At 42.5% G+C, this 27,891-nt stretch overlaps 2 protein-coding genes and 1 non-coding gene across 6 annotated transcripts in view; all 3 read left to right on the top strand.

The window, feature by feature from the left end:
• Positions 1 to 5,992, top strand: part of ulk1a (unc-51 like autophagy activating kinase 1a) — an 11,607-nt gene extending 5,615 nt beyond the window's left edge. Inside the window, 18 exon segments of the mRNA XM_088376944.1 lie at positions 364 to 446; positions 628 to 678; positions 766 to 854; positions 940 to 1,096; positions 1,184 to 1,244; positions 1,727 to 1,819; positions 1,947 to 2,063; positions 2,148 to 2,275; positions 2,393 to 2,493; positions 2,613 to 2,719; positions 2,831 to 2,946; positions 3,099 to 3,224; positions 3,926 to 4,080; positions 4,211 to 4,386; positions 4,476 to 4,594; positions 4,738 to 4,895; positions 4,989 to 5,124; positions 5,233 to 5,992. Coding sequence (XP_088233070.1) covers positions 364 to 446; positions 628 to 678; positions 766 to 854; positions 940 to 1,096; positions 1,184 to 1,244; positions 1,727 to 1,819; positions 1,947 to 2,063; positions 2,148 to 2,275; positions 2,393 to 2,493; positions 2,613 to 2,719; positions 2,831 to 2,946; positions 3,099 to 3,224; positions 3,926 to 4,080; positions 4,211 to 4,386; positions 4,476 to 4,594; positions 4,738 to 4,895; positions 4,989 to 5,124; positions 5,233 to 5,276 — 2,017 coding nt within the window. The 3' untranslated portion in view covers positions 5,277 to 5,992.
• A 336-nt stretch (positions 5,993 to 6,328) lies between these two features.
• On the top strand, positions 6,329 to 27,052 carry ep400 (E1A binding protein p400). Of its 4 annotated transcripts, none has more exons than XM_088376561.1 (53): positions 6,329 to 6,512; positions 7,302 to 8,658; positions 8,742 to 8,849; positions 8,940 to 9,021; positions 10,909 to 11,303; positions 11,396 to 11,695; positions 12,094 to 12,279; positions 12,359 to 12,499; positions 12,581 to 12,659; positions 12,748 to 12,779; positions 12,856 to 12,897; positions 12,974 to 13,031; positions 13,140 to 13,223; positions 13,805 to 13,915; positions 14,270 to 14,460; positions 14,536 to 14,713; positions 14,798 to 14,934; positions 15,013 to 15,182; positions 15,338 to 15,512; positions 15,608 to 15,744; positions 16,044 to 16,230; positions 16,530 to 16,699; positions 16,790 to 16,971; positions 17,159 to 17,323; positions 17,705 to 17,857; positions 17,985 to 18,040; positions 18,140 to 18,429; positions 18,664 to 18,866; positions 19,009 to 19,178; positions 19,544 to 19,740; positions 19,852 to 19,963; positions 20,087 to 20,377; positions 20,481 to 20,555; positions 20,754 to 20,888; positions 20,970 to 21,014; positions 21,120 to 21,273; positions 21,383 to 21,618; positions 21,749 to 21,922; positions 22,011 to 22,058; positions 22,143 to 22,279; positions 22,402 to 22,458; positions 22,546 to 22,624; positions 23,213 to 23,380; positions 23,475 to 23,520; positions 23,603 to 23,709; positions 23,788 to 23,992; positions 24,259 to 24,386; positions 24,516 to 24,752; positions 24,923 to 25,097; positions 25,179 to 25,321; positions 25,602 to 25,763; positions 25,836 to 25,913; positions 26,083 to 27,052. In XM_088376561.1, the coding sequence occupies exons 2-53, from the start codon at positions 7,333 to 7,335 to the stop codon at positions 26,371 to 26,373; spliced, it is 8,988 nt and encodes a 2,995-aa protein (XP_088232687.1). In that variant the 5' UTR covers positions 6,329 to 6,512; positions 7,302 to 7,332; the 3' UTR covers positions 26,374 to 27,052. The 4 variants fall into 4 exon arrangements, with proteins under 4 accessions (XP_088232687.1, XP_088232688.1, XP_088232689.1 ...); XM_088376562.1 differs by having other exon boundaries at positions 21,386 to 21,618; XM_088376563.1 differs by lacking the exon at positions 12,856 to 12,897.
• LOC148398160 (small nucleolar RNA SNORA49) lies at positions 19,320 to 19,447 on the top strand. Its single transcript, XR_015858839.1, has one exon. It is a non-coding gene; the product is annotated as a small nucleolar RNA SNORA49 (small nucleolar RNA).
• Positions 27,053 to 27,891: the final 839 nt, after the last annotated feature.

The following is a 27,891-nucleotide window of genomic DNA, read 5'->3' on the forward strand; positions in this document are numbered from 1 at the left end:
TGACACATTTTACGGCTCACGTTTAAAAACAAAAAACATGTGACCTTTAACACACAAGTGCACACATTGTGAACACACTGTTGCATAAAATACTGTAACTCAATAAGGCTCTGGAAAGGCACACATCACTCCTTGAATAAACAGAATGCGATCGTTCGACGAGTTAGTCAATGAATTCACGTATTCCCTCTGGCCTTGCTTTCTTTCTTAATAGTAATGCAACACATAGAGAAGCTCTAAATTAGTCTTATGATAATAATAAGTCTTATGCACCTGAACTCTGTTTTGTTATGTATACTGTTTATGCCATAGTATATCACCATCTATGTTTGTATAAAAAGGAAATCTTTGTCTTTTCCTCAGCATCCCAAAGGAGACTTCAAGTAACCTCAGACAGCTCCTGTTGGGACTTCTTCAGAGAAACCACAAGGATAGGATCAGCTTTGGTAAACATCAGCCTTTTTAAAATCTTGTGGTTTTTCATCATAATTTTATTTCAGGATGATTATTTACAAGGGCCTAACAATACTCATTTTAAACCCACTGCCATTTGTTACAAAAACAAATCTCTTAATTTATATGCTATATGTCGTAGCTAAACGTGCCCCTTCCTATTTTCTTTTGCAGATGAGTTTTTCTATCATCCTTTCCTGGAGACTAGCTCAACCTCTAGAAAATGTATGTACGCTATGTCCTTTGGTTCAGTACATAATATCCACTACTGTTTTCACAAAATCTAAAGACAAGCACCCTCTTTTTGAACAGGCTCTCCAACACCGATGTGCTTCTATCCTAGTTCTGCCTCAGGGAGCTCTTCTAGCAGCTCCTCCACATCCCATCCAGCCTCTCCTCAGGTGGGTGCCTCTCATGTCCTTTTGAAAATTTAACTACCATGTATTTTGTAAATTTGGTTTTTCAATTAAATCACTTTGTTCTTAGCTTTCCAATGAAGAGAAATATCGCCATCAGGCCAAATTGAAAAACTCTCCGGTGTCAGACACCGTTGTCTTCCACTCGAAAGAACTAACCAGAAGAAGAAGCAGGGACAGTTTGTCTTTTCCTGAAGACTATGTTATGGTACATCCTGAGTCTCCCGGTAAGAATTGCACTCATGCACCAACTCGCATATCACACAATTCAGTTACAACTTACCATATCGATGTATTATTTCACTGCATCGCAGGTGAGTACACGTGTGAGGAGGACAGTGCATCGCCCATTGAAAGTTGCCTGATATACACTGGGTGAGTTTGGAATATTATTTTCAACTGACTTGCTGTGGGAATGTACGTATATCGACTGTGAAGAGTTAGTAGGCCACACAGAAACTTTGATTGATCCATTCATTTTTGTGACGTTCAATACCACTTCTCTCAGACCGATACCAGTACTCAACTTGAGTTTTGACCAATACCGATACCAAGTATCGACACCAGTAGTACCCCCCCTCAAAAAAAAATAATGATGGATAATTATAAAGAAAGACTTATATTTTCTTTAACGTTGCATAATCAATATCATATATTTACAGAAATGGCATCTTAATGGACATCTGTCAGACATGTATGCCTTTGGTTACCGATAAAATGGGCACAAGAGGGTGGCCGACCATCCCTAATTTGTTTTATTTTGGGGACATATTAAACGATGAAACATGCAGAACAGAAATAATTCACAGCACTGAGATGCATTGAGGGATGGCAAAAAACTTTTGATATCTTCTCAGGAGAAGCCCACCTAGAACAGAGAGAGATCTTGAATCAATTGGCAGGACATCTCCCTGCTCTCCTTTGCTTCAGTGTCACTCTAAGCCTCCTGGGTAAGACAGTCTGGGATAGGTTTTGTTAGCCTAAGGCGGAATGAGTTATTCTTACTCGGCTGGTTCTGTCGTGTACTATATTATATATTTTACTGTTCTGTATTTTGGCACGTTTTCATCCATACAGGAAGCCTGCTGTGTCTGACCGCAGCCATTCAGAGCCTATTCCAGTCCCAACTCAGATCCATAACTACCGGCGAATGGAGCAGATTCTGCAACCTTCAGGCTCACAAGACTCCACCAGGTATAGAGGCACTTCTATTTCTTATCTCTCTCTCTACACATAACTCGCATGATTTTCTGTGTGACTGTTTCATACATCCTCCAGGGGCCGCCTCTGTTATGCTGGCTCGAGTGAATGTTACTCACGACGCGGATCTAATGATTCCTGTCCTGTCACATACTCCTCAAGTCCAACTAAAAGAGGGGCCCAGGCACCTCCGTCCTCGCCTCGTGGTACGAATAAATCCAATGTGTCACAGCCAAACTCAACAGATGATCAATTGACCATGATGTACAGAACAGTATACTGCATATAGGCATTGTAGCGTGATCCCATTTTCTGTCATTTAGTGGGAAGTACCCCTAGGACTTCAGATCAGACTCTACCGATTAGTACAAGAACTGGATGGCCCATGGAGTGCCCTGACAAGATGGAGAGTCCCAGCATCAAGGTTAGTCTCTCTCGCTCACATAATCATTCAGTTTATGCTGGAATGTTCTGTGTTTCCTTCTAGTATTTATTTGTTTGTTTGTTTGTTTGTTTGTTTGCTTTTGAAAACGTTTGTCGCAGGATAATTCATGCAGGACCATGTCAGATGCACAGAGTTCGACTCTTGCAACAGCTTCCCCCACCAACCATGGCAATAAATCCTCCAACAAAAATGGGCAATTTAAAAGGTCAGAACAAGTTGTTCTTTTTGTGGTGCCAATAGTAAGAAGAGTGTTGTTTGATTTAATAAATCATTAAAAGTTTGCTTCATTAGCTTTCTGTGTATATTGAATGTCCAGATCACAGAACATTGGCAGACTGTCTGGCATTTTGCTTAAAGCTGCATTTGGAGCTCAACTTCTTGAACCGAGAAGTAATGAAAGTCTCTGCTATGAAAAGACCATGGATAATGCAGGTAGTAGTTGCCTTAATTTTAATTCAACCAGAAATGTTCTGTCGTTGTAGTATATAGTCCAGGCACAGACCACACAATAATAGTATGTCCAAGAATGACTTGATAGTGTGTGGCAGTTTTGTCCTTTACACTTGACTTATTCGAACTTATAGCACCATCTACTGGCTGCCACGCAGTATGTGCTTCATCGGGGACCTCACCAACTGCAGTCTTCTCCTTGGGTTCTCCTGCTATTGGAAACACTCCTCCTGACACTATGTTCCCAAGGATGCTGACAGGTAATTGATGAGTGAATGTAATTTGGATTTTTTGCCATGGATATTTGTATAATTTTCCCTATAGTTGGTTGGCCTACAACAATCAAAACAAAGATGCCCAGAATAGAAATTATTGAAAAGGCACCAGTGTCACATATCGTGAGCTAATAATGTAGGCAACAGTTTGGGTTACCTACAAAATATTCCTAGAAATTAGTACCTAAATTGTGGTACTATTTTCAGTATAGGAATGGTCTTGGCATGTTGATATGCCAAAATTAACTAATGAATCAGAAAACAACATTATAAAAATTTAAAAATAAATTAATTAATCAGAATTTTCCCATGGTATTATGAGATTCTTTTTGAGTGGAGGAGCTTACAGGCCTTCTCCCCTTTTTGTTTTTATTTCTTTATTATAGTGTGTTTTATTTCTATACGGCATTATATCTTTTTTTAACCACACACTATATAAAAAGGTAAGTATAATTTAGTTTTGGAGCTGGAATGGATTTATTCCATTTTCATTTATTTCAATAGGAAACATTACCTCAATTTACCACTGTTTACATATCATATTTGGAACTCAGTTACCATTAAACATAAAATACTGGCTCCTGATTGTAATGCATTTGTCCAAGTATTGTAAAGTGATCTGTTAGCAAAAACTTTATTCCAATTACAAACTATTTATCGCTTGAGCTGTCTACTTTATAATGCAGGCTCACCCAACTGCATTACCACAGCCTTGTTGCTCAACAGTCCCCTTCGTTATCAAAGAAGCTGTAAAAGCAATGAGACTGAATCTATGGATGTTACTCCGCACTGCAGTTTGGCCTTTCATCCTCCTGAGCTCCCCGAAGATACATTGATGGAGGTACACATACCTTTGCTGAATATTTGGTCAGCAAGTTGTTTGGCTGCGAGTTGTTATGTCACCGAGGTAACTGACCATGCAACTGAACTCTCTCTAGTCACAAACCTTTATGCATTTGATTATTCCACAGCAGGTCCATACAGATGCCCTGGGTGACCTCCAGTTCATATTGGCTTTTGTGCACTGTATCATGGAATTGGCTTCTTCGAAGGACCCGGTTCTGGATGCCATTAGCAGCCCCGAGGTTTCCTTTCTAGAACACAGTCTGTTGACAGACCAAATCAGCCTCTTAAGTCGAGACTGGAGGTCAGCACATTTATTTGACCATTTTCGTAATACACTCTTCTCCTGGCATTTAACTGAGCATGCTTTCTGGTGTCATGTTCTCCTTGTAGCTGTGCAGAACAGTTACTGTTGTATATGAAAGCAGTAGAGTCTCTGTCCGCGGCTCTGCATAATGCCAAAGAAAATATTCAGCAAGGTCGACTGCTTCCTTCATCCACAGTCAAACAAGGTGAAATTACCTTTGGTGTTGTGACAATCATTATATCTGTGTTAATAGCTTCCTTTATGTGTTCACCATAAAGTGATGTGAGAATATGTCATTGAGCCTGCTCATAATAATAAGTTGTGATATTGTGTTTTTCCTGAATTTAGTGATCAAGAAGTTGAATGAGTTGTACAAGAGCTGTATTGCATGCTGTCGCTCCATGAGCGATCGGCTGCAAACATTTTTGACGGACAAGCAGAAGCTAATGGATCGCTTCAATGGACTCACAGCAGAGAAGCTCATCTATTGCCACACTGTGCAGATGGTGAGATCCCCTCTCACTCCCACATGATGTGCAGCATGTACCGCTCATTTTGCATCACTGTTTCAGCCTTGTTGTGTTTAAAATTGCTTCCAGGTACAATCTGCAGCTTTAGATGAGATGTTCCATTGTGATATAGAAGTAGTCCAGCGATACCATAAAGCTCTTCTGCTTCTGGAGGGTTTGTCCCGATTCGTCACGGAGGGAAAGGACAGTGACAGTATTGAACGATGTATGTACAAACAAGATCATACGTTCTCTTCATTGCAATGTTACTTTTTCAGTAAGCCATTGATGCTGGGCCTTATTGTTATTACAATGGAGTTATCTGTTTTCCCAGGCAAGCAGTGTATCGAACGACGCCTCTCTGCTCTGCAAACATAGCAGTGCCAGTGTTGTAGTACTGCCTTCACAGAACCTGTGTTGTCATTCCTCATTCACCTCATTGCAATGTAGAGGATGGATTCTCCCATTGACATCCACGAGCACTTTTATTTTTCTCAAGCGAATGACCACTGGAGTGCCTGCTCCAAGCACACAGTCCAGCATCTAAAATCTTGACATGTGCACACAAGACTGGACTTTCTTGAATCTGATCTTGAAGTGAGACTTTGTAACAATATTTGTTTGATGAGACCGATGCTACGCTCAGTACTTGTTACGTATCTTTTGTTTATGTGTGTTTTGCACATAGATTTGTCTGATTGTAGGTCATACTTGAAACTAAAGTTATGATTTGGGGTGTTTACTCTAAAGTTAACTGACAGACAGGAGTGGAAAAATGCTGAATGACCAACTATTGTAACGGTGCCTTGTTCAAGTGGGATTGTCTGATAACATTTAGAACAATTTTAATTGAAAATGAGAATGACACATTGTTACTTTTATTGTTATGCAAGTGGGAATGTTATGTTTAGATTTGGTGCATGGCACATATTTTTGTATGTGTACATTTTCATTAGACTTTGACTTTATAGATGTACGTATTGTGTAGAAAAACACTTTGCTGATAAGTTAATGTAGTGGTGTATGGTTCTTGTGCAAAACGTGTGAAGAATAAATACGCATTTGAGTTGTTTTATATTTCTACTGTTTTTAAATGGTGTGTTAGCTTCTTAAAAGCAAGCTGTTACAGCTTTTAATCACTCTAAATTTGTAATGATTTACTGAGGGGAAACGCCAAACACAATTTTGAATCACTCACGTCACGTTTAATTAACATAATATACAATGTCATGGGCTCAAGCTCCCATCATTTATCTCTCCGGTGTTTTGAATAATCAAATACGCCCGAATCCCATGCGTGATGCGATGGCAAACACAAAAATTATTCGCTATTTATTAAAAATAAAAACCTTAAAATACGTACACAAAATGTTTATAAAATATAAACAACAGCAAATTATTCTCGCTCTCAACTTCCTGTACAACGGAACTACAACCGGGTTAAGCCATAGGTCGCTGTGGTCGCCATGTTGCTCAATGAAATTAGCTTCCAACATTGAATATCCGTTAGCAATATTGTTACATTCATATACGCCGTATAATGCTTGTTACTACATCAATCTTGTTATAAAATGACGTAGGTAATATTAAACGACGAAAGAAGACCCGTAACATGTAAGTAATGTAGCATATACGGTTTAATATATTCTTCGTAAATGTTGGCCTTCTAGCAATAACAAGCTACTACTCTTAGCTTTTGCTAGCACGCTCACCGTAGCGAGCGTATTTGTGTGGGCAGAAATAGCATTGTACAAGGTCTGGCCATATATTATGTGCAGTGTATGTGTACTATCGTTGAATCTTAACTATCAGAGTTGGAAAACATGCAGGTTTAATAATAGAAGTACATGAAGTGTTCGCCGGGTGGCTAGCGCTAACGTTACGCCCCTGAGCGATTTCGTTATTTTGACAGAAGATCTACCGTAGGACACTTAACTCTGATATTGTTAGTATTCCGAATCAATATTGTGTCCAGCCTATGGAGACTTATCATGGAAATTTAAATGCATTATTGGCTTTTTGCAAGTAAAATTAAAAATATATGCATACATATAACGTTATTTCATATATTTCCTATGCAAGTTTATTGCAGTTATTAAATTGTGGGGCCTACAGTTTAATTGGATTTATCGAAGCCACACGTTTCACCTTTCACGCAACATCTACTTTTAATGAGACTCAAATGAACTGTCGGTATTGGATGTAATACAGTACGTTGGATGCTGTTGAAGACGTGCAGCACAGTATTCTTGGTTACAACAACGCTTTCAAGATGCACATAATTCCATTTTAAAAGCTAAATTGTCATGAATATAATCTGACATTTACATTGGAACAACATATAAAAGCCTTCAAATGTACATTTTTGAGTTTTCAGATTTTTTTCCCTACCTTTCTCGACAGATTGAGAGAGGTAGTGCAAGAGTGTCACGCAATGCACCATGGAAGTGGGTCGCAGAATATTCAACGACAACTCCAAAGACCCAAGTCTGTTAGTGCCTCAGAAGCTGAGGATCAGCAGCAGCAAGCAACCATGGCAGCTTCACAGCAACAAACTACTGTTGCTCACCCTCAGTCACCCGTGACCACGTTTTCTTCTGCTGCCAGCCCATCAGCTCCCCAATCTCCCAATTATCAGATAATCATGAGTCGCAGCCCAGTGACTGGTCAGAACATGAACATCACTTTACAAAATGTGGGACAAATGGTGACTGGCAACCAGCAGATCACCCTAACTCCCCTTCCCCTGCAAAACCCGGCGTCCCCCGGCTTCCAGCATACGACACCACAATGGAGGTTTGAGCATGCGCCGTCATCCTACATCCAAGTCACGTCGCCTTTACCCCAACCCATGCAGCCGCAAAGTCCCACCCAGCATAGCCCAGTCTCACTGCAAGGCGTCACAAGGCCTGGAGCCCCTTCAGCTGCCCTAAGTGTGTGCGGGCAGAGCCCGACACGGTTTGTTGAGGCAGGTATGGTAGTGCGTCAAATCAGTTTAGGCAGTCCATCGGGAACGGGTCATTTTGTATACCAAGATGGCACAGCGCTGGCCCAGATCACACAGGGGACACCTGGTTCAATTCAACTGTCTTCTCCTGGAGCACCAGGTTCAGTTAGGGAACGCCGTCTTTCTCAGCCTCACTCACAGACCGGAGGCACCATTCACCATCTTGGACCTCAAAGTCCCGTGGCTACCAGTACTGCTCTCTCCACTTTGGGCAGCCCTGGACACATTACCACTTCTAACCTACCTCCACAGATCAGCAGCATCATACAAGGAAAGCTCGCACGCCCTGTGATATTTGATAAGACTTCACAGGGAGTAGTTGCCGCGGTAGGATCCTCACCCACGGCATCTTTTACGATCCCTTCCACCATCCCATCCTCCAGCCCTTCACTCACCAGCCCCTCCCAAGCAAATACCAACAATCCACTTGCGGCGACCAACACTGCAGTAGGCACTGTTAAAAAACAGGTTCCAAAGAGGTTAGAGGAGATTCCTCCTTCTACTCCAGAGATTGCCCAGCTACGCAAACAGTGCTTGGAGCACCATGCCAAGAAGATGGACAGTTTAAAGGAGGTGTTCAAGGAATACCTCATAGAACTCTTCTTTCTTCAGCATCTTCAAGGAAACATGATGGACTACTTGGCTTTCAAAAAGAAGCCTTGTGTTCCCTTGTATACTTACTTAAGACAGAACGACTTGGATCTAGAAGAGGAGGAGGAAGAGGAGGAACAATCTAAGGTTATCAACGATGAGGTAATGCGTTAGCCAGATTTGAATGCAAACCATTTCCTTCTTTTCTTGAATAGCGCGCCTTTAAAACGTTTTGCTTCTCTCAGGTAAAGGTTGGCACAGGAAAAGATGGCCAAGCAGTGACGCCTGTTGCCATAGCAACACAGCTTCCTCCCAATGTATCTGCAGCGTTCTCTGCCCAGCAGCAATTTCAGGTAATAAATGCAATCCTTATGTGAAACATCGTCTGCGACGGATTATGGATAGCCAACAAGGACATCTCCCTTGAATTTCCCGTGGGACAGGGTCTCCAAGGACCAGCGAGCACGCTTGCCAACCCCGCTGAGATGGATGCCTTCAAGAGGCAACAGGCGATGGTGCAAGCAGGTAGGGCGAGGATCCAAAACTCCTGTCTGTTGCTATTTTCCCCCGTTTGCTTTGGTTTTTGTTCTTTTTCTTTTCTCCCTTTAATTGCTTCTGCTTTTAGATATTTGGCATCCTCTACTAGCGCTCTATGTTGAAGTATTTTCTTCGAGGAAGGCGAGTTGGCCTGTGAGGTCTTCCGAAGGTCATTGCCCTGTGCAGAGTACTTGTTTTCCCCCGTTATGAGGGTATTGTGTGTTTTAAATCCCAGATCAGGCTAAAAGATCCCGGATTGACGTTGGTCGCCATGGGCTGATTTTCCAGCATCCTGGTGTAGCTCCTTTAGGATCGCCTGGCGTGCCACTCCAACAGCTTATGCCAACTGCGCAAGGTAGGGGTGCTACAACGAGGCCCTCCCTTCTTCTCATGCCGCTGGATGAGTCCCTTTCTACACATGAAGAAGACTTAAGTATCTGAGCCAAAACAGTCACCTTTGACAAATAAACTTCGGGCAGCATCGTTCAGCTGATCCTTCAGATGCTGGATTTCTCAGCAGTCCTTCCTCAGGAAATGCAGGCTTAGTTCTACTACACTCTGAACTCTCAACTCTGTCAGGATGAAATGGGAAGAAGATTTTCCAACTGTGAAGAATAGTCATCACACACTGGGAAGATGCCTTGTCTTTTCATTTTCCTTTTGTCGTGTTCTGGGCCATCCTTTGTTATCCATTTCTTTCTTTTCTTTTTTTTTTTTTAATTTTGTTTTTTGACTGACTGTCATGTGATGATGGCTTTTTTTTTTTTTTTTTGGGTGGGTGGGTTAAACTGCAGTTGGATCTAAGAAAGTGGGAACCCGGTGGGAATGAGCACACTTTCTTGTGGGTTTGCCCTCTGAATGACTCCATTTGATGTCACCCTGTCATTTGGTTTCCCATTGCCAAGTCTTTCACTCTCCAGTTATACATGCATCAACAAGGTCTCAAAGTCATCATTCCGAAACCTTTTCATGTGTCTCATGGTCACATTGAGTTGATTTCCCTTCATGTTACTTCATGGCATTTTGTTCTGACTCGGCTTCTTTCCCTCAGTCTAAGTAGGAGGGGAATCATATGGAGGACTTGTGTTCAGCGGACAGGTTTTTGCGATTGTGATGGTGTGGGTGTGTCAGGGCCGGGTGTTGGTGGTGAGACGTGCAGGGAGGTAAGGCAGGCGCTGCTTTAGATTGCACAGCTCCGCTCAGGCCCGCTGTCTGCAAAACCCAGTGTTTGTCTTTTCGCTCATCTCTGTGCTTTGCTGCTATATGAGGCATTCAGATGCCTTGAGTACTGCTAGAATGACATCGCTTTCATGCATGTGAAACATGCCGTTTTTGTGCATCTGCTTTGTATTTTTTGTTTCCCTTTTGCTTTCGCTGTCTTTTTGTTGGTGTGTAATTTCCCCCATTTTCCTTTACCTTTTAAACATCTTTACTCTTTCAAAATCTCTCTGCATCTATAGTTTTTGACATTTTAAGTACCATATTCAACATGAAATGCAATATTTTGATTTTGCATTAATCTATGTAATGTTTTGTTTGAGAGACATGTAGATGACTACATTAATTTCATTTCTTCTGTAATCATTTTGCCGTATTAGTTTATCATCAGGAAGTAGTATACTTCTGTTCAATCAAGTTCATCTATTTCATTTGGCGCTGTTCTCAGGAGCTCCAATTAAAAACATGAAATTATTATTTAATTCACCATTGGCTTCTATTATTCAGGGAAAGCTAAGCCAAACACCTGTATTCAGTTAAAATCGATATTCTAGCAAGAGCAGACATTTTCAGGTCACTATAAGGAAATACAAACATCTTTGTTTCTTTTTACATCACAACCTTGTTTGTTCTATAATTTGGTTTTAATGTGTCTAGGCGGGATGCCGCCTGCACCGCAAGTGGTCCAGATTGCAGGACAGAAGCCGAATCAGCAACAATATGACCCATCCAAAGGACCTCCAGTGCAGAATGCAGCTAGCCTACATACGCCACCCCCTCAGCTGCCAGGCAGATTGCCACAAGGAGCCCTCCCTATGACTGGTCCCCCAGTGACGCTGTCCCAGCAGGCTCAGATTGTGGAGAGCACAGTCCAACCTGGTGGTCAGCTTCAAGCGCAGGTGAAAGTGCAGACAGGTGGCCCAATCATGGCATCAGTAAATCCCCACACACAACTCCAGGCCCAGCTCCAACAGCAGATGCAGTCAGGTCTGCATATCCAGTTGCCTCCCCAGCAGCAGCAAAACCAGACAATGCTACCCTCAGGGCAAGCGGTCAGTCTGCCTGAAGACATGCATATGCACTTTGCACTTGCGTTTGCTTTTGAATCATGATGCAATCTTAAGATTTGTTTCCTTCCCCATAGACGGTGACTCTTGGTCGTCCTGGTGCAGAGTCAGCTCAACCCATTCAAAGGAATATGACCAACTCAATATCGCTCTCCTCCATGTCGTCTACTTCTCTTCCTACTTCTAATTGTGTTCCCACCACTCAACCAACAAGTCCTCTGCGCCCTCCTGCTACCAATACAAACCCAAGCACCCAGTCCAAACTGGCAGGAACCAATGGTTTTTCCGGCATCAAAACGAGCGGCTTTGGTCAAAGCGCGACCATGCAGTCATCGCAGGAGGCTTCTCAAGATAAACAAGTTGAGCAAGCTAAACTGGTAGGTTTCATGATAACATATCCATAAGTACACCGGAATGAGCACTGAGGGGAAAGGAGTGGAAGCAAAGCCATTTAGTTAATTTGAATAGCATTTGGTCAAGCTGTAAGTCTTCATTAAAAAGTACATTAAAGCCTGCAACAGATTAAAGACATTTCTAGTCATGTGATGTATTCTGTTGTATTGTTATTTTGTTGTACCTTACGTAAAGTGCTTTGTTACAACAACAGCTGTTGTGAAAGTGCTGCATAAATAGAGATGTGTTGTATTGTCATTGAAGAAAGATTTTTTTTTTTTTTTACGACTGTGGTTGAATGAACTTTTTAAGTAATTACTTTCAAGTATTAAATTATCATGACAATAAGAATTTGACTTATTTTTTCTCTCCTCATCCTTAGGAGAATCAAGTGCACCAACGCATCTCTGAACTAAGAAAGGATGGCCAGTGGTCAGCTAGTAGGCTTCCCAAAGTTGTGGAGGCCTCTCGTCCAAAGTCCCATTGGGACTACCTCTTGGAGGAGATGCAGTGGATGGCCGCTGACTTTGTCCAGGAGCGAAGATGGAAAGAGGCTGCTGCAAAGAAGGTATGAGGGAAATGTTAAAGAGTCTCTAGAGTTCAGAATTTGAAATAGAAAGTCCAAATATATTTTGATTCTTTTTCAGATGGCACGCACATGTGCACGTTACCATCAAGAGCAGAGGAAAAGTGAAGAGAGGTCAAATAAAGAAAGGGAACTTCATCTTCGCCACATTGCCGGCACAATTGCCAGAGAAGTGGAATTCTTTTGGTCCAACATTGAGCAGGTATGCTTCCTGAAATTTAATGATCAGTCATCACTCACAATTACATCCCTACCAAAATTTTAATGCGTCACTTTTTGTCAGGTTGTGGAAATTAAACTTCACTTTGAAATAAATGAAAAGAGGATTAGAGCGCTTAGTTTACAGAAAGCATCAGTCAAAGGTATGGCTTATTTAGTTCATTTTTTTATTTTTCTATACTCAAGAAAGCATAATAAACATCATACAAACTGAAATTGTTCTTGTACCAGGTCACTCTGTTGGAGAGACACCTGATAAAGAGGTATGTTCTCTGTTTTAACACAAATATGATCGTATAAAAATCACATTTTACATCTTGTTTATGTTTTCGTTTTTAGGAGCGTCACAGTGTGTATAGAAAAAGGACACCTGATAAAGAGGTATGTTCTCTGTTTTAACACAAATATGATCGTATAAAAATCACATTTTACATCTTGTTTATGTTTTCGTTTTTAGGAGTGTCACATTGTGTATAGAAAAAGGAAATCTAATTCACCTTTGAGTGTTGAAGCGGGTATGTTTTAAACAATCGAGTTGTATCTTTTTTTAATTAAAATAATGTGGTGTGAAGGGCAAATTTCTAATGTAAAATTTCTGAATATCTTTTTTGTGTGTGTTCTAGATGAAGAGAGCACAATAGAGGAACAAGAAGTTACGGAGGGAGAAGCCAATTACAAAACAGAATTGGTTGAGCTTGCCAAAGATGGTAATTACTCTCTATGGCTCTCTGTCCAGACCCCCCTCTGTTAGACATTTATTGTATAAGATATTAGCATTTTTTGGTTTTACTTCACTGAACTTTAAACCATACATTTGGGAATGTAAGACATGGCCAGAAGCAGTGTAAATTTAGCCAATGTGTACAATGTACAATATATGTTGGTGTTAATGTTAGCGCACCATACAAAGCACCCACAATATGAGTCAGTATTTGTGTACCATGAAAATTATTTGAAGCCTACTCAGTTTTATGTTGAGAATACTTTAAATGTGATGTTTTTTTTCCGTTGTAACTCTCGTCCCAAAAAGATCCCTTTATGTAGGAGAGCTACTCTCAGCCGCTCCACTTAAATTCACCTCAGTACACTATCGTACTACAATAGAAACAACAATTTGTATAACGATTTATTTTAGGAGGCATCTTTGGCATCCATTCACATCAATAGAGTTGATTTGAGTTAAGAGCATGGTCATGGCAATTAAACTTGTGAGTCAGGGTGCCGTTGTATATCAAGATTCTATACTTCACAGTATTTCTTACTTGAATACTTTTTTGTAATTTTTTAGCTGAGTTGCCCCTGGATACTTTGAGGAAGCAATATGCCGGTGCCTATGCTGACAGCTTTGAGTGGCCTCAGCCAAGTCCGTCAAGTAATCACGATGATGAAGAGACTGAAGGTGCCAGTGTGCTCTGAAAAAATGTTTTATGTGTTTCTTTTGTTCTGTTTTTGTTTTTTTACACATTTGGACTGAAAAAAAAAGGGGGGGAACACAGTGGTCATTGAAATAACATAGAATCTGGCATGAGTGGAAAGTCAAAGCTTATGGGAGAATGTCTTGGATAGATGAGATTTTTTTTATTTTTTATCCAGGCATTGTAGTCTTCTCTCTGTTTCTATTCTGTCTGCAGTTCCAAGGTATTTCATTGACAATTGTGAATTATTCTTTCCTTAACAGAAGATGCCGCCATATTTTGCAGATGTATTTATTTGTCCTTCCTTCCTTCCTAAATTATTGCTCTGTAATTTTCAGCAATAACGTGTCCTGCAAGGAGTCCACCTGAGGCAGTTCTCATAGACTCTCTGCTTATTGTGGACCAGTTTCGTAGTCCCGACAAGACCTCTTCTTGCAATTCTGAGGGGAAACCTGCAAGGGACATATCTGAGGTGGCTGCTGCAACCGAGCTTCTTCTGCCGAAGGGTCCCCTCAAGTCCACTTCCTCGGTAAGACCCAAAGACAGGTTGAACGGATCATTTCACATATTTTTGGTTGATGTTGTCATTGTTTTATTTTACTAGACTCTGACTCCGGCACCATTTCTACTACACGGCGCACTGCGAGAATATCAGCAAATTGGTGTTGACTGGCTGGTAAACCTATACAAGAAGCACCTAAATGGTATCCTCGCTGATGAAACAGGCCTTGGCAAAACTGTTCAAACCGTTGCTTACATGGCTCACTTAGCTGGCCAAGAGGGTATGCTTCTATTGCTGTTATTTGCATGGTTTCTGGAAATCTATCATTTGTATTGTAATAAATGCTGTTCTTTTTCTCCAACAGGTATTTGGGGTCCCCACCTCATTGTGGTTAGGACTTGCAAATTGCTCAACTGGGAAGTGGAGTTTAAGCGTTGGTGTCCTGGCCTTAAAATCCTCTTGTATTTGGGAACGGAGAGAGAGCGTAAATCACAGAGAACGGTAGGTATTTTTGTGGTGATGAAAATTATATTATCACTTTATCAAGAAACGTCTCATCTGGGCTGATCTGATCTCCAGTGGTGGCGTGAAGAAAACAGCTTCCATGTATGTGTCACATCGTACAAGCTGTTGATGAAGGACCGCAGCCATTTTCTGAGGCAAAAGTGGAGACACCTGGTTCTGGATGAGGTGCAACTCATCAAAAATATGACTGAAAAACATTGGGAAACCATATTTGCCCTTCAAAGGTGAGTAGCATTATTTTTCTGATGATGCCATTTTGAGCTTGTGACATTCTTTCACAATCACTTGAATCTGTTAACTGATGTGATAAGGTACAGTGTCATAAGTACTCTTTTTATTTAATTAGTTATTTTGCCTTCTTCTCTCGTGAATTGTACAGTGTGCAGCGGATCCTCCTCATCAATACCCCACTACAGAATACTCTAAAGGAGCTATGGACTATGATCCACTTCCTCATGCCAGGAATAACAAGGCCCTACTCGGACTTCCCTGTTAAGGCAGGCACTGACCAGAATCAGGACTACTGTCACAAACTTGTCATTCGTCTGCACAGGGTTGGTATACGAAGACTAACAATAGCTCTGGAGTTTAACTCATGTACATACTGTGCTGGATTTGTTGTGCATTACCCACTTAATCTTACCTTTAGATGATTCAGCCTTTCATTCTGAGGCGCTCCAAACGGGAAGTGGAAAAGCAGTTGCCTAAAAAGTATGAGCACATCCTGAAGTGTCGCCTCTCCGGCAGACAGAAGAGCCTGTATGAGGATATCCTTACTCAACCTGAGTGAGATCTTTTTCTTGTTCAACCTCAAGGAAATAACACGCACGATTCACATTTTGTGACCTTTTCAGCTCTGTAATAGCACACATTGAAAAAAACCTATCAACTTGGAACATCACAGAGGACCAATTTGTGTTGTGTTTTTAACAAAGTCAAATTGCAGCGGTTGTTAATTGTAGGACTGAGGCACTTTTGATTTTGATTACTTACATTGTACACCATAAATTCCCTCTATCGCCTTTCAATTGGATTATAGACGTAGGCATATAAATTAACGTGTTCACTGATGGCTTTGGTTTTAGATCCCAGGAGGCTCTGAAGACTGGCCATTTTGTCAGCGTGCTTCAAGTCTTGATGCAGTTGCAGCGTGTGTGCAACCACCCGGATTTGGTTGTACCTCGAGAGACAAGCAGCTCCTTCTTCTGCACTCCTCTGCAATATAATTGCCCATCACTCATACTGGAAGCAATGCAGGATGACTCCAACAAAGTATACACTTTTTATCTGTACTCAGATTCTCATACTTTCTTTTTTCTACAATAGTTAGGCAAATTAAAGACCTGTTCAACTTATGGATTTATTCATCTGTATCTCACCTATATTCTTTTGACATACTGCTCATATCACTTTTCAGATACTGTTAATCCTCAGTACCAAAATTGCTGCAGTATGATAGTAGTAGCGTCGCAGTTCTTTTTACCATTCTTTATTTTTACATTGCAGTATTTTATGACATTGATATGCTACAATATCATCATCATCTCTTGTCCTTGACTTTATCATTTTAGGATACAGCCCTGTCCCTGTTTGATTTGATCAGCAATGAGAATCAGCTGACTCGGTATCAGATTGAAGAAGTAATGCCCAAACTAAAGGTCACACAACAGCTTATAGAGGAGATCTACAGTGGTCCCGAACCACCGCCACATCCCAAGCCATGTCCAATAAAACCAATGAGGTTTGAAAGAGAACTTTTTTTTTTTTTTTAATCAACTGAGTATTACAAGATTTTTTTACATTGTGATGTTGTAATGTCTTACCTAATTAGATTGTTCCAGCCAGTGCAATATGGGACAAAGCCAGAAGGGCGGCTAGTTGCCATAACAAGTGCAGTAGGACAAAATCCTCAAACAAGCTCTTCTGCTACAACCAACTCTGTTTCCTCATCCAACTCAGCCCAGGCAAGGGGAAAGTCCCCAGTCACCACTGCGGCTACTACAGCAACTCAAGGTAAGAAATCAACTCGTTTTATCGGATTTAGCTAAATATGCACTGTAACCTCCACACACACAACCAATCCAACAATTTGTATTGCTTTTTGTTTTTGTTCAATAGTTTTTACCCATGGTAGGGATTCAGGCTGAAGTTTATATTGCTATATTTTGTATATTTTTATAATATTCCTTCTCAAAAAAAGGAGGGGATGCAGTGAAAATTGCTCAGCTGGCCAACATAGCTGGAAGTCAGAATCGTATCTCCCAGCCAGAGACTCCTGTCACGCTGCAATTTCAGGGCAACAAATTCACGTTGTCCCCCAGTCAACTTCGCCAGCTCACCACTGGACAGCCCTTGCAGCTCCAAGGTACATAAGTTGTTAATATGGCATATGGCCAGGTATCATCATTAAACTTGTGATTTGTGCTGTCGTCGTGTTTTTGTTTAAAAAAATTATGTGCTATGATGCATTCATGTATTAACAGTGTAGCAACTTGAGCTAAAAAAATAATTGTGTGCTATGATGCATTCATGTATTGTATTAACAGTGTATGTAGCAACTTGAGCTCAATCATCACAAACTGTTGTTCCTAGTACCGCTCAGCCATTGTCCTAAAAAGATCATTTAACTGATTGCACCAGCATCAGATCAGCCTTAACATATTGGCACCGCTTCCCTCGACAGTCATAACAAACCTTTTTTGTAATGTCTTTAAATCAGCACCCATTGTAATTGCTTGATTTTTAGGAAACATTCTACAAATTGTGTCAGCTCCTGGGCAGCAAATCATCAGGCCCCAGGGTTCTATGGTTATGCAAACAATGGCACAAGCTGTCCCTAACTCCAATGCTTCAGCTTCACCCAGTGCACCTCATCCAGCTCTACCAACAGTCCAGCAAGGTGACTCATCCATTACCATTCCATATCATACATTTTGTCTTTCGAAGCCGATTTGATCCCAACGATTAGCAATAGAATGCGACTTGCAAGGATGTGTCCTTCAGCTCATACAGTATATTTGGAATAGGTGTGACAACAAATGCCACAGCAACCTCTAACAGGCTCGCGACTCCTCCTTCACAGGTATGTACATTAATTCAGAGACAGCTTGAAAAACTACGGGCCAGTTGTAATGTATTGTACTGAATGTAAAAAATGTGTGGCCTTGTCATTTTCCTTTAGGAGTCTTCAGAAGAAAAGACCCGGCAGGCTAAGCAGCGGTTGAGCCTTCTCTTTGAAGCAAATGAGCGACGCTGCAGCCGCCGAGTTCTATATGGGTCAGACTTGTTGCAGGCGTGCACTGTGAGCTCAGAGCCTGGCCACTCTGCGCTGACTGCAGGAGGATGGATGTGGGTGGGCCGGGAAAGTTGCGTCAGGGCCCAGAACACCTTTGTGGCAACCACCTCTGCACTGCAGTCTGCTCTACTGTCTCTTGAGAATCGAATGCAAGCTACCAACAGCCTTGGCAAAGGGTGCTTACTGTTTTACCACATTGTTGAAGCTTGAGTGCTTAAGAGAACTGAATTGTATATTCCAAGGTTAGAAAAGGTTTTGGGAGGGCATTAATTTATCTATGACTTGTAGTATAAATAAACAGTTACATGTGATCATAATTGAAATTCTACGTAGATTCAAATGTTCAATCATGCATTTAGTGTCATAATGATCCAAGGCTAAAAAAAAACTCTCCTCTTTTCACCATGTAGGCTGCTATGCGTGGTGCCTACAGCTGTTGCGCCACCACCTCAGTTATATGCAGCCAATCCTCCCACCCCTTACACCATAAAACAAAGGTTATTCCACAGTCACCTGCAGGAATCCTTTGCCTCCCATGCTTGTGACATACACCACTTGGTGCCCAGGCATCACTTCTGTTCTCCGGATCATCAGCTAATGCAGATGGATTCAGGTTAGTTAGTTTCTCTTCCCACACTGATGTTCAGTTTTCTTCATCTGATGCTGTGCATTTTTTCCCCCCAAAGTGCATGTCGTGCAGAGGGTGAAAGGCAAACCTAAGAAGGATATTAACTGTATATGTTTTCCATCCAAAGGCAAACTAGAAGCCCTGGCCATTCTGCTGCAGAAGCTTAGGTCAGACAATCGCCGTGTCCTCATCTTCACTCAGATGATGAAGATGCTTGATATCCTGGAGGCATTCCTCGATTATAGGCAGCTCACTTATGTGCGTGTGGATGAAAGCTACACTCCAGATGAACGACAGGTAAAAAAAAATAAAGGTTGTTGTGTTGGGCATCTCATGTAGCATGTTTTTTTTTTTAATGTCAGTGAGACAGAATTTGAGACCTCGTGACAAGCAAATCACATACTGTCATAGACTGTAATGAAATGTTAGAGGTTGTTGCCTCCCCGTCTAACACCAGAACCTCCCAGTGACAGTGCAGAGTTCTGGCTCAAGGGGATATATTATTGTGCATGTTTCCCTCCCTGCTGGATTCTGTTCCTGACAGGGCCAAAACTGTTGCACACATCAATATAGCTATAACCCCTGACCGTTGTTGGTGCTGCTGCTGTGTTGTTGTTTGAAAGATTCCCCCCGCACACACTCACATGCTGTTCTCCTTGCAGGAGACCATAAGGACCTTTAACAGGAACAGGCCAATTTTCTGCAGCATCCTCACAAACCACTGCTGCGCTTCAGTCGGAACTATGCTTGATGCAGATGCCATCATTTTCTATGACACAGACCTAAATCCTAGCATGGATGCCCGCACCCAGGAATGGTGTGACAAACTTGGGCGCGCTAAAGATATCCACATTTACCGGTAATATATTTTGTGCAAACTCACCAGTTCTTGTTTTATACATATTTGTTTATGTTCACTACCTCAACAATTTGGGAGTTTGTCACGATATTCCCATGTTTGTTTGCTCAGATTGGAGAGTGGGAACTCGATTGAGGAGAAACTATTAAAGAATGGAACCAAGGACCTAATCAGAGAGGTGGCTGCACAGGGCACTGATTATACTCTGGCTTTCCTCACACAAGTAAGATCAGTTCATCCTTATTTTGTCCCTCACTCTCAGAAGAGCTGTTTGTGCCTGTTCATTTAAAAATCCATACCTATTAGATTACTTATGGTAAATGACTCTTTTCTGGCCTAATTCTAGCGGACAATCCAGGATTTGTTTGAGGTGGAGGCAGGCTCAGGGGAAAAGGTGGAGGAGTTTGTTGTCCTTCACCAGGAGCCATCAGCCTCCGAGACCATCTCTCCAAAAGTAGCTAGACCCTACATCCAAGCTCTCCATAGTATTAACTTGGAGGATTCACCAGAAGCAGACGGTGTGAAAGTAGAGGATGCAGAGATAACAGGCATGCATTCGGAACTGGCTGACGAGTCAGAGAGCCAGACTAAAGAAGAGCCTGTTGAGATGGATCAGTTGAATGCAGTTATGGAACAGGTAGGTACCTTCCTTGATTGTATTTTGTCACTGACCAAATAGAGAGAAGCAGTTTTAATATTGGTTGGATCATGAATTTCTGTTTCTGCGTTATTTCAAACAGCTCACTCCAATTGAAAGATATGCTCTGAACTACCTGGAGTACCTTCATATCAGTGACGATGAAACTGCTCTCAAGGTAACACAATCTGAGGCTCATGTGGTATACATATGAATTATGGTCTAAGCGTTGTATCTGAGCTGGCGTCTCAAATCGTGAAAAAATTGGACCAGCATTCAAATGAATGCAAACATGACTGCTTTTGACTCTTCAACTCTCCAGATGGGCAATACAGTCGTAATGTTCTGAGTAACTCATTCGTGACATTCTGCTCAGGAGCGGTTGGAGTGTTCTAAGAGGGGCTGGGAGCTGCAGCAACTGCAGAAACTGAAAGAGGAGGAGGAGGACCGAGAGCTGATGGAGGGAGCCGAAGAGCTTTTCACCTACACAAGAGAAGACGCTTACAACATGGTGACTGGTCTTTAAATCTTGCTTTTCACAACCGGTTATCTGCTATGTTTAACAGTATTGTCAAACCTTTATTTTCATTAGGAGTATGTCTTTACTGCTGAGGATGGACATACAGAAATCATGCCGGTAAGAGATGTCTTTTGTGTGTGTGTGTTTGGGCATATTGCCTACCCTAAGTTTCTCTTTGTCAGTTGTATAAAAATGTGTTTTTTCGTTGTAATCACAACATAGGTTTGGACTCCACCGACACCACCACAGGATGACAATGATATTTACATAGACTCTGTAATGTGTCTGATGTATGACACCACACCCATTCCTGAGGCCAAGTTACCTCCAATCTACGTCCGCAAGGAGCACAAGAGACTGAAACTGGACCCCTCAGGTACAAGACGCTCTAATCATGTTACTCTCACTGTCTTTATTCTAAGTTCCCCATTTTGGTGCCTTCTTTTCCCACTAATTTTCCGAGTGAAAATATTGTTTTCTTTCAGCAGCAGCTAGGAAGAAGAAGAAGGGCCATGGGGAAACTGTAATTCCACCACGCTCCCTTTTCGAAAAGGCCAGCATGCTGAAGGTTCGCAGAGAAGGGAAAGACCAGAAAAAGAACTTTTCTCTCAAGCAGCAGGCACCCTTTGCCAAGCCTCTGCCTTCACTGGTTAAACCCACCATGGAGGCTGGTCAGGATAACCCAGAGTGGCTCATCAGTGAAGACTGGGCTCTACTTCAGGTACTTATTAACCCAGCCCACTAGTGTCTTTCTTGGGGAGATGTATCTTACAAGCGTCCCTTGACTGCATCTCGGTGAAACACATACGTTTTATGCTTTTTTTGACTCAAAGACTAATTTTTTATTACAGGCTGTGAAACAACTGCTCGAGTTGCCCCTCAACCTGACTATCGTGTCTCCTGCACACACACCCAACTGGGATCTGGTGAGTGATGTGGTGAACTCCTGCAGCCGCATCTACCGCTCTCCTAAGCAGTGTCGTAGCCGCTACGAGAACGTCATCATTCCCAGAGAAGAGGGCAAGGTAGTTCAACATCTCAGTGCACCACTGTTTAACTGAATATTGAAACAACCATTTGTCATATTTTAACCAATATCTGTAATATTTTCAGTTGATGTTTGAGGCTAACCCTAAGAAGAAAACAAAGAGCATCTACAAGGTGCTATATTCTCTTTTTTTTTTTTTCTTCTCAACTATTAGGATCACTAAACTTTTCTTCTTCCGTGCTTGTCTTTTCACTCAGTCTAAGAATAGCCGTCCTCTAAGGACCTGCCAGATCTACACGCAAGATGACAACGCCACTCAAATTCAGCTCTATAACAGCCGCTTTGAGCTCATGAAAATTATAGCGAGCAAAAGGAGCCCACCTATCAAACCCTTGTGAGTACCGCATCAGGCAAAATTAACTTGAGCAATGAAATAATACTATCAATACTTCGAGAGGAACACGTTTCATTTCACATATCATTCTCTGAATGTGTTTAAATCCACTCCTCTTACAGGCTTGGCATGAATCCATTCCAGAAGAATCCCAAACATGCCTCTGTTTTGGCAGAAAGGTAGCCTTTCTGTTGTGATTTTCTTGTAGCATGCTGTATGAATCAAAAACTACAGAGCAAAACCTAAGAACCATTCCTTTTATGCAGTGGGATAAGCTACGACAAGCCCCTCCCCCCCATTCAAGTGGCATCTCAACGTGCCGAAAGGATCGCCAAAGAGAAAAAGGTAATCGTCAGGATTACTGAGGAGTTGGAGAAAATTTCCATGACTGTTACCGTATTGCTAAATTCCATACAAAGAATTATTGAAAGTGTTGCCAACAAATTTCATTGTGGTGAGATTATCACGTCAGCTACTGGCTGTGTCGCATGATTATGACTTCAGTCGCCCGTTCTGTTGCTTTGTATTGCAAAGCAGCAGAGGCTATATGATCCAAAGCCTGCTCTCATGACATAGTTGCGTCTCTAAACCTGTAAATATGCTGGTATATTAGTATCTGGCCTTTCTGTTTGTTTCTGAGTTTGCGTAAAGATAGGTGGTTCAGAAAATGTATTGATCCAGGGATGAGCGAGTACAAAACCCCAAGGCAAATAAAATCTGACATTGAGTAAATCCTCCTCAGCAGTAGTTGTCCCTATGCACTATGGCAGTTTGGCACATCAGTCATCTGCGTCAAAAAGAAAGGTCACATTTTTTGTCCCTGTGTTAAATGAAATTTACAGTATATAAGTCCCTCAGGTATCAGTACTCGGTATTGATGAGTACTCATAGTGAATACTTACAACACAATATGTACTGTATGTGGACTTGAAGGCCCTGGCGGAGCAGCAGAAGGCTCAGCAGCTAGCGCAACAACAGGCTGGAGCTCCCCAAGGCCAGACTACACCGAGCCAGACCTCTGCAGCTGCCCAGGTTCAGACTCAGGTCTCTCAGGCTGCCACTGCAGCTGGAGCTGTTGCAGTTCCTAATGCAGCTGTTCTGGTGAGAACCAGTCTATAAATCCTCCTTTACAATTGGCCCCTTTAGTGGGGTCCAAAATGTGCAGCTGTCGATACATGCCTGTCATATCTTTCAGGCTGGAGCCATCAAAAACGCCGCAGCCGGAACCACCATCCAGGCTGGTGTGTAATGGACATGCAGTTCACATAAAGGACATTTGCCTTTTTCCATAGTTGAATATGTTCTTTTGGTTTGGTCTTGCAGCCGCTGTTGGGGGGAATGTGATTGTGAACACGGTTGCTGGAGTGCCTCCGAGTCCCTTCCAAGCCAACAAACGCCTGGCCTCTCCAGTCATACCAGGCACCCTTTCTGTGAGTCATGACGATGACACAAATGTCACACTGTAGAAAAAGATGTCCTTATGGAAGCTGTGTCTGTTGTTCTACTAGCCCGCCGGTCCTGCCGCTGGAGCGCAGGTAGTCCACGGCCAGCAGAGAGCAGTTACAGCGGCTGCCGCCCCTGCTGAAGTGGTTGCCATAGCTACAGGGCAGGGCATTCGAGCAGTTACCCCGGTAACCGCATCGACTGTCGTTTCAACCACTCTGAGCCCAGTCCAAGCACAGACGCGCCCACTTGTCACTCAAGTAACACAAGGTAATAAACTGGATTCAGTGTCCGTTTTTTCATTTTACCCTACCAGTAGCGCTGGCCCATTAAGTAAGCAGTTTGTTACTGTGTCCTTGCTGACTTGTACTGCTTGCACTGACATGCCTGCAAACTCAGAGTTGTTGTTTTACAAAAGCTCAGCCAGTGTTGCAGACCCCCTTAATAAGTGCCCACTACATAACAGGCAACATGAGTGAACCCCTTCCAGTATTCCATACTCTTTCACTGATTTGAATGTGCTGTACTCTGCCAAGCTACAGGGATGCAGCTTGCACAAGCAAAGGCCTTCACCCCGGCTCACCTGCAGATGATTCGTCAACAGCAGCTTCAGCAACAGCAGCAGGCTGCCTCGCCCCAGATCAAAGCTGTAAGCAAACCCCAGGTAAACAGTACCCACATTTTTTGTTTGTTTTTACCAAAAACTAGAGCTGCGTTTTCTTTAGATTGCTGTGACATGTATACATTTCAAGTTGGGGAGTTGTAATTGAATGCCAAGGATTTGTGTTGACAGGAATTATTAAAGATGCACAAACATAAGTTGCAGCTGCAGCAACAGCAGCAGCAACAGGTTGCAGCAGCAGTGGCGGCGGCCGCAGCTCAGGGCCAGCATGCTGCAGGAGCCCAGCAGGCCCAAGTGCAGCCCACACAAGCAGCTCAAGCCAATCCTCAGCTCGCAACGGTCACGGCACCAAGATCTGGTTCTGTTTTGACAGGCACCACAGTGACCAATCTACAGGTGGCCAGACTGGTAAATGTGCCTCATTCTCAGTCGTTTGTGTGATATAATGAGGAATTTGTTATATATGAAAAATGTGTCGTACGATAGATGTTTTATATCGTTTATTTTCTAATGAATTTATGGACAATGTGCACATTCATTAATCATTCTTCAACATGCTTTCTGTTTTCCAATTGCAGACCCGAGTACCCACCCAGGGTCAGATTCAGGCCCAGACTGGCCAGACGGCCCAGATGACCCTCACCAAGCCTCCCGTGGTCTCCGTGCCAGCCGTGGTATCATCTGCTGGTGTCACCACTCTGCCGGTCACTGTAGCTGGCATCAGCGTGGCTATTGGCCAGGCCCAGAAAACGGGTATGTTACCAAAATGCTTTCGAAGCCTCAAGGAGCCTTAGCCTGTCATGCTTCTAAATATAACTTTCTCTTCTTGATCAGGTGGTCCTGTGCTGACGCCGTCCTTCCCGCAGATGCAGGTGCAACAGCTGCTTCAGATGAAGAAGCAGCAACAGGCAGCCGTTCAGGCGGCCCAGCAGAAGGCCGGACAGCCACAACAAGGACAGGCAACAGTGCAACAGAAGGTAACCAGGGTCTGCATTAACTTAGTTTGGAAAGCTTCAAGTATGTTTTTTTCCCCTTAGTGAGGTAAATTGTCAGCCCACCCCATATCCCAGACGCATGAGCTTCATTCCGAGATAGGAGCGCACACTTGTATGACCACTCTTTTGGGGGGAAAAAAAAAAAATCCCCTCCCAAATGAGTTTAAATAATGTATTTTATGTCACCAAAACCCAGCATTTGAGCAGGGGTGTAGCCATTTCATATCCATCATAAACGTTTTGTTATGCCATTCCTCTTTAGATTGGCACACAGCAGGTTACGGTACAGGCTGCCCAGCCCAACCAGCAGCAACAGAAGGTGACCTACACTACCACCACACAACTTCAACCCGGGATCAAGCCCCAGTTCTTCACCACATCCATCGCTCAGACGCAGAAATCTACGGGACCTCAGCAAATCCAGGTGCTGTACTTCACTAACAAGTGTGATCAACTTTCGTGGTTTTCCTTGTTTGACTGTTATTATTTTGAACAGGTCGCAAAGCTCCCACAAATAGTGCAGCAGCAGCCCACCGTGGCTAACATTCAGCAAATTGTGTCTTCTTCACAGCAGGTAGGATCTTCATTCAGCATTGTGAGCGAGGGAGGGAGCGAGCAAGCAAAAATAGGGATGAGGGGGGGAGAGAGTCATTCAGTCACTTGAGTTAGTATAGTTGAGTTTAAAATCATACAAGGCATGTGTCCTTGTAATATTTGGTTGTGTATCCCTTCATCCACATCAGATCCAAACGCAGCCTCAAACCGTGACGCTGACCACATCAGCGCCAGCCCAGGTGCAGATGATCCCGGCCGGCACCACTACAGCTCAGGTCGTTCAGCAGAAACTGATCCAGCAGCAGGTGGTCACCGCGGCCGCCTCACCGCAGATTCAGACGCCGCCCCCCCACAGCCCTGCCCAGCAAGACTCTTCTGCTTCGCAGCCCATTCAATCCCAGCAGCCTACCAAAGGTCAAGCTCGCCAGGGTGGCATAAGGGCCAAACCGCCTGCCAAGCCCAGCGGGGGGAGCAGTTAGGGGGGGAGTGAATTCAATCGAAGTTTTTCTCCGCAGTGCACCCTGTTTGCACTCACGTTCTTTTGCAGCCCACCACCAATAACAACTGTACATACAGAATCCTGTCGGTCAGCATTATATTCTCCAATGTTGAAATCATATTTTGTCAAGAAGTCCATTGTGGTGGGTTTCTGACTTTGTTCATTTGTTGTATTTCTAAATGTTTAAATACGAAAAGAAAAGTACCCCTACTAAAAATGAACCCTCATGTCTCTAACACAACACAGTCGTTGTCTGGCCTTCAGCCTGACCAAGAGAACCTGTTGGACATCTGAGGCGTTTTGATATGGAGCTGTCAAACGTGTATTACTAAATAGTCCCTTGCATGTCAACAAATTCATTTGTCGTGTTTAGATACTGAAAGGAGAGTAGTGCACGTTCCTTCAGTTATTTGGTTGTTTTTTTATTCCAACAAAATACACTGTAAACATGTATGTTAGTACTTTGGGTTTCATCATAAATCCTTTTTTTTTATTGATGTCAGAAAATGTAAATATCAGTGAAAAAAAAAACATTTGTACTTGTAAAGTAGTTGTGTTTTCATTTTTTTTCAACCTAATTGTAATAAAGTGCTTTGTTTTTTACACAGACATCTTTTTTTTAATTGGTTTTCCATTAAACCCATTCTAAGTGCCAGGAAGTCTTGTGAGTTTTTACGGCAGCTGTAGCCATGAGATCAGAATCAGACTCATCTCTATTAGCCAAGTATATTCAGGAAAATAATAAACTAAAGACACAACAAAAAATATATTTTTCTCCGGTTGGAGTATGGTTGGTTTGGGCCACACGGGTTACAGATAGTGTTGTGTTACTGAACAATGACAGCTGTGAAAATGATGCAGTGAGTCATCAGGCAAAAATCTAGTGACCCGTCGTGCTATAAAAATGACAGTTGTGCAGAGGATGCAGAGAATCGTCACGCAATTCAAAGTGAGCAGCAGAGCAAGAAATATGAAGCAGCAAATGTGCACTAAATGCACTAAAGTGCTGTGGAAAAGTGACCAACAGTTATCCGGAGATAGATGAGGAATACACTAATACTATTCTGTCACATACTGGGAATGTGTGCAAAATTCGCGTAGATTGCTTTCTGGACTATCCACACGAGGGTGCTGTTGTACCAGCTTTATCAATGCTCTGCAAAGCTATGATGTGGATTTTCCACCTCATTGAAATTTCCCATCTGCTCCTCAACGCTCAACCCCCCACTTCAGTGCTCTAGCACTCAATATCCGAGCCACACTCCCCACTAAACGAAAACCGAGACGTGGGAGGTGAGCTGGAAGAAGATGCCTACTTCTCAACAGACGGTCATAGCTGGTGTCTTTGGGCTGGAATCATTTGCAGCATATCTGCTGAATCAGATGCGCCTTGTCTATATTAAGCTTTGGTTTAATAATCTTATGCTTTCGCAAATGTGTTATTCCCCTTGTTAACCTCACAATTTAAAGAAAACCCAAAGAGTTTGATGAGTAAATT

This window comes from Syngnathus floridae, chromosome 5, assembly GCF_059516105.1.
Source record: "Syngnathus floridae isolate MCC-2025c chromosome 5, RoL_Sflo_1.0, whole genome shotgun sequence".
In the NCBI taxonomy this organism is placed as follows: domain Eukaryota; kingdom Metazoa; phylum Chordata; class Actinopteri; order Syngnathiformes; family Syngnathidae; genus Syngnathus; species Syngnathus floridae.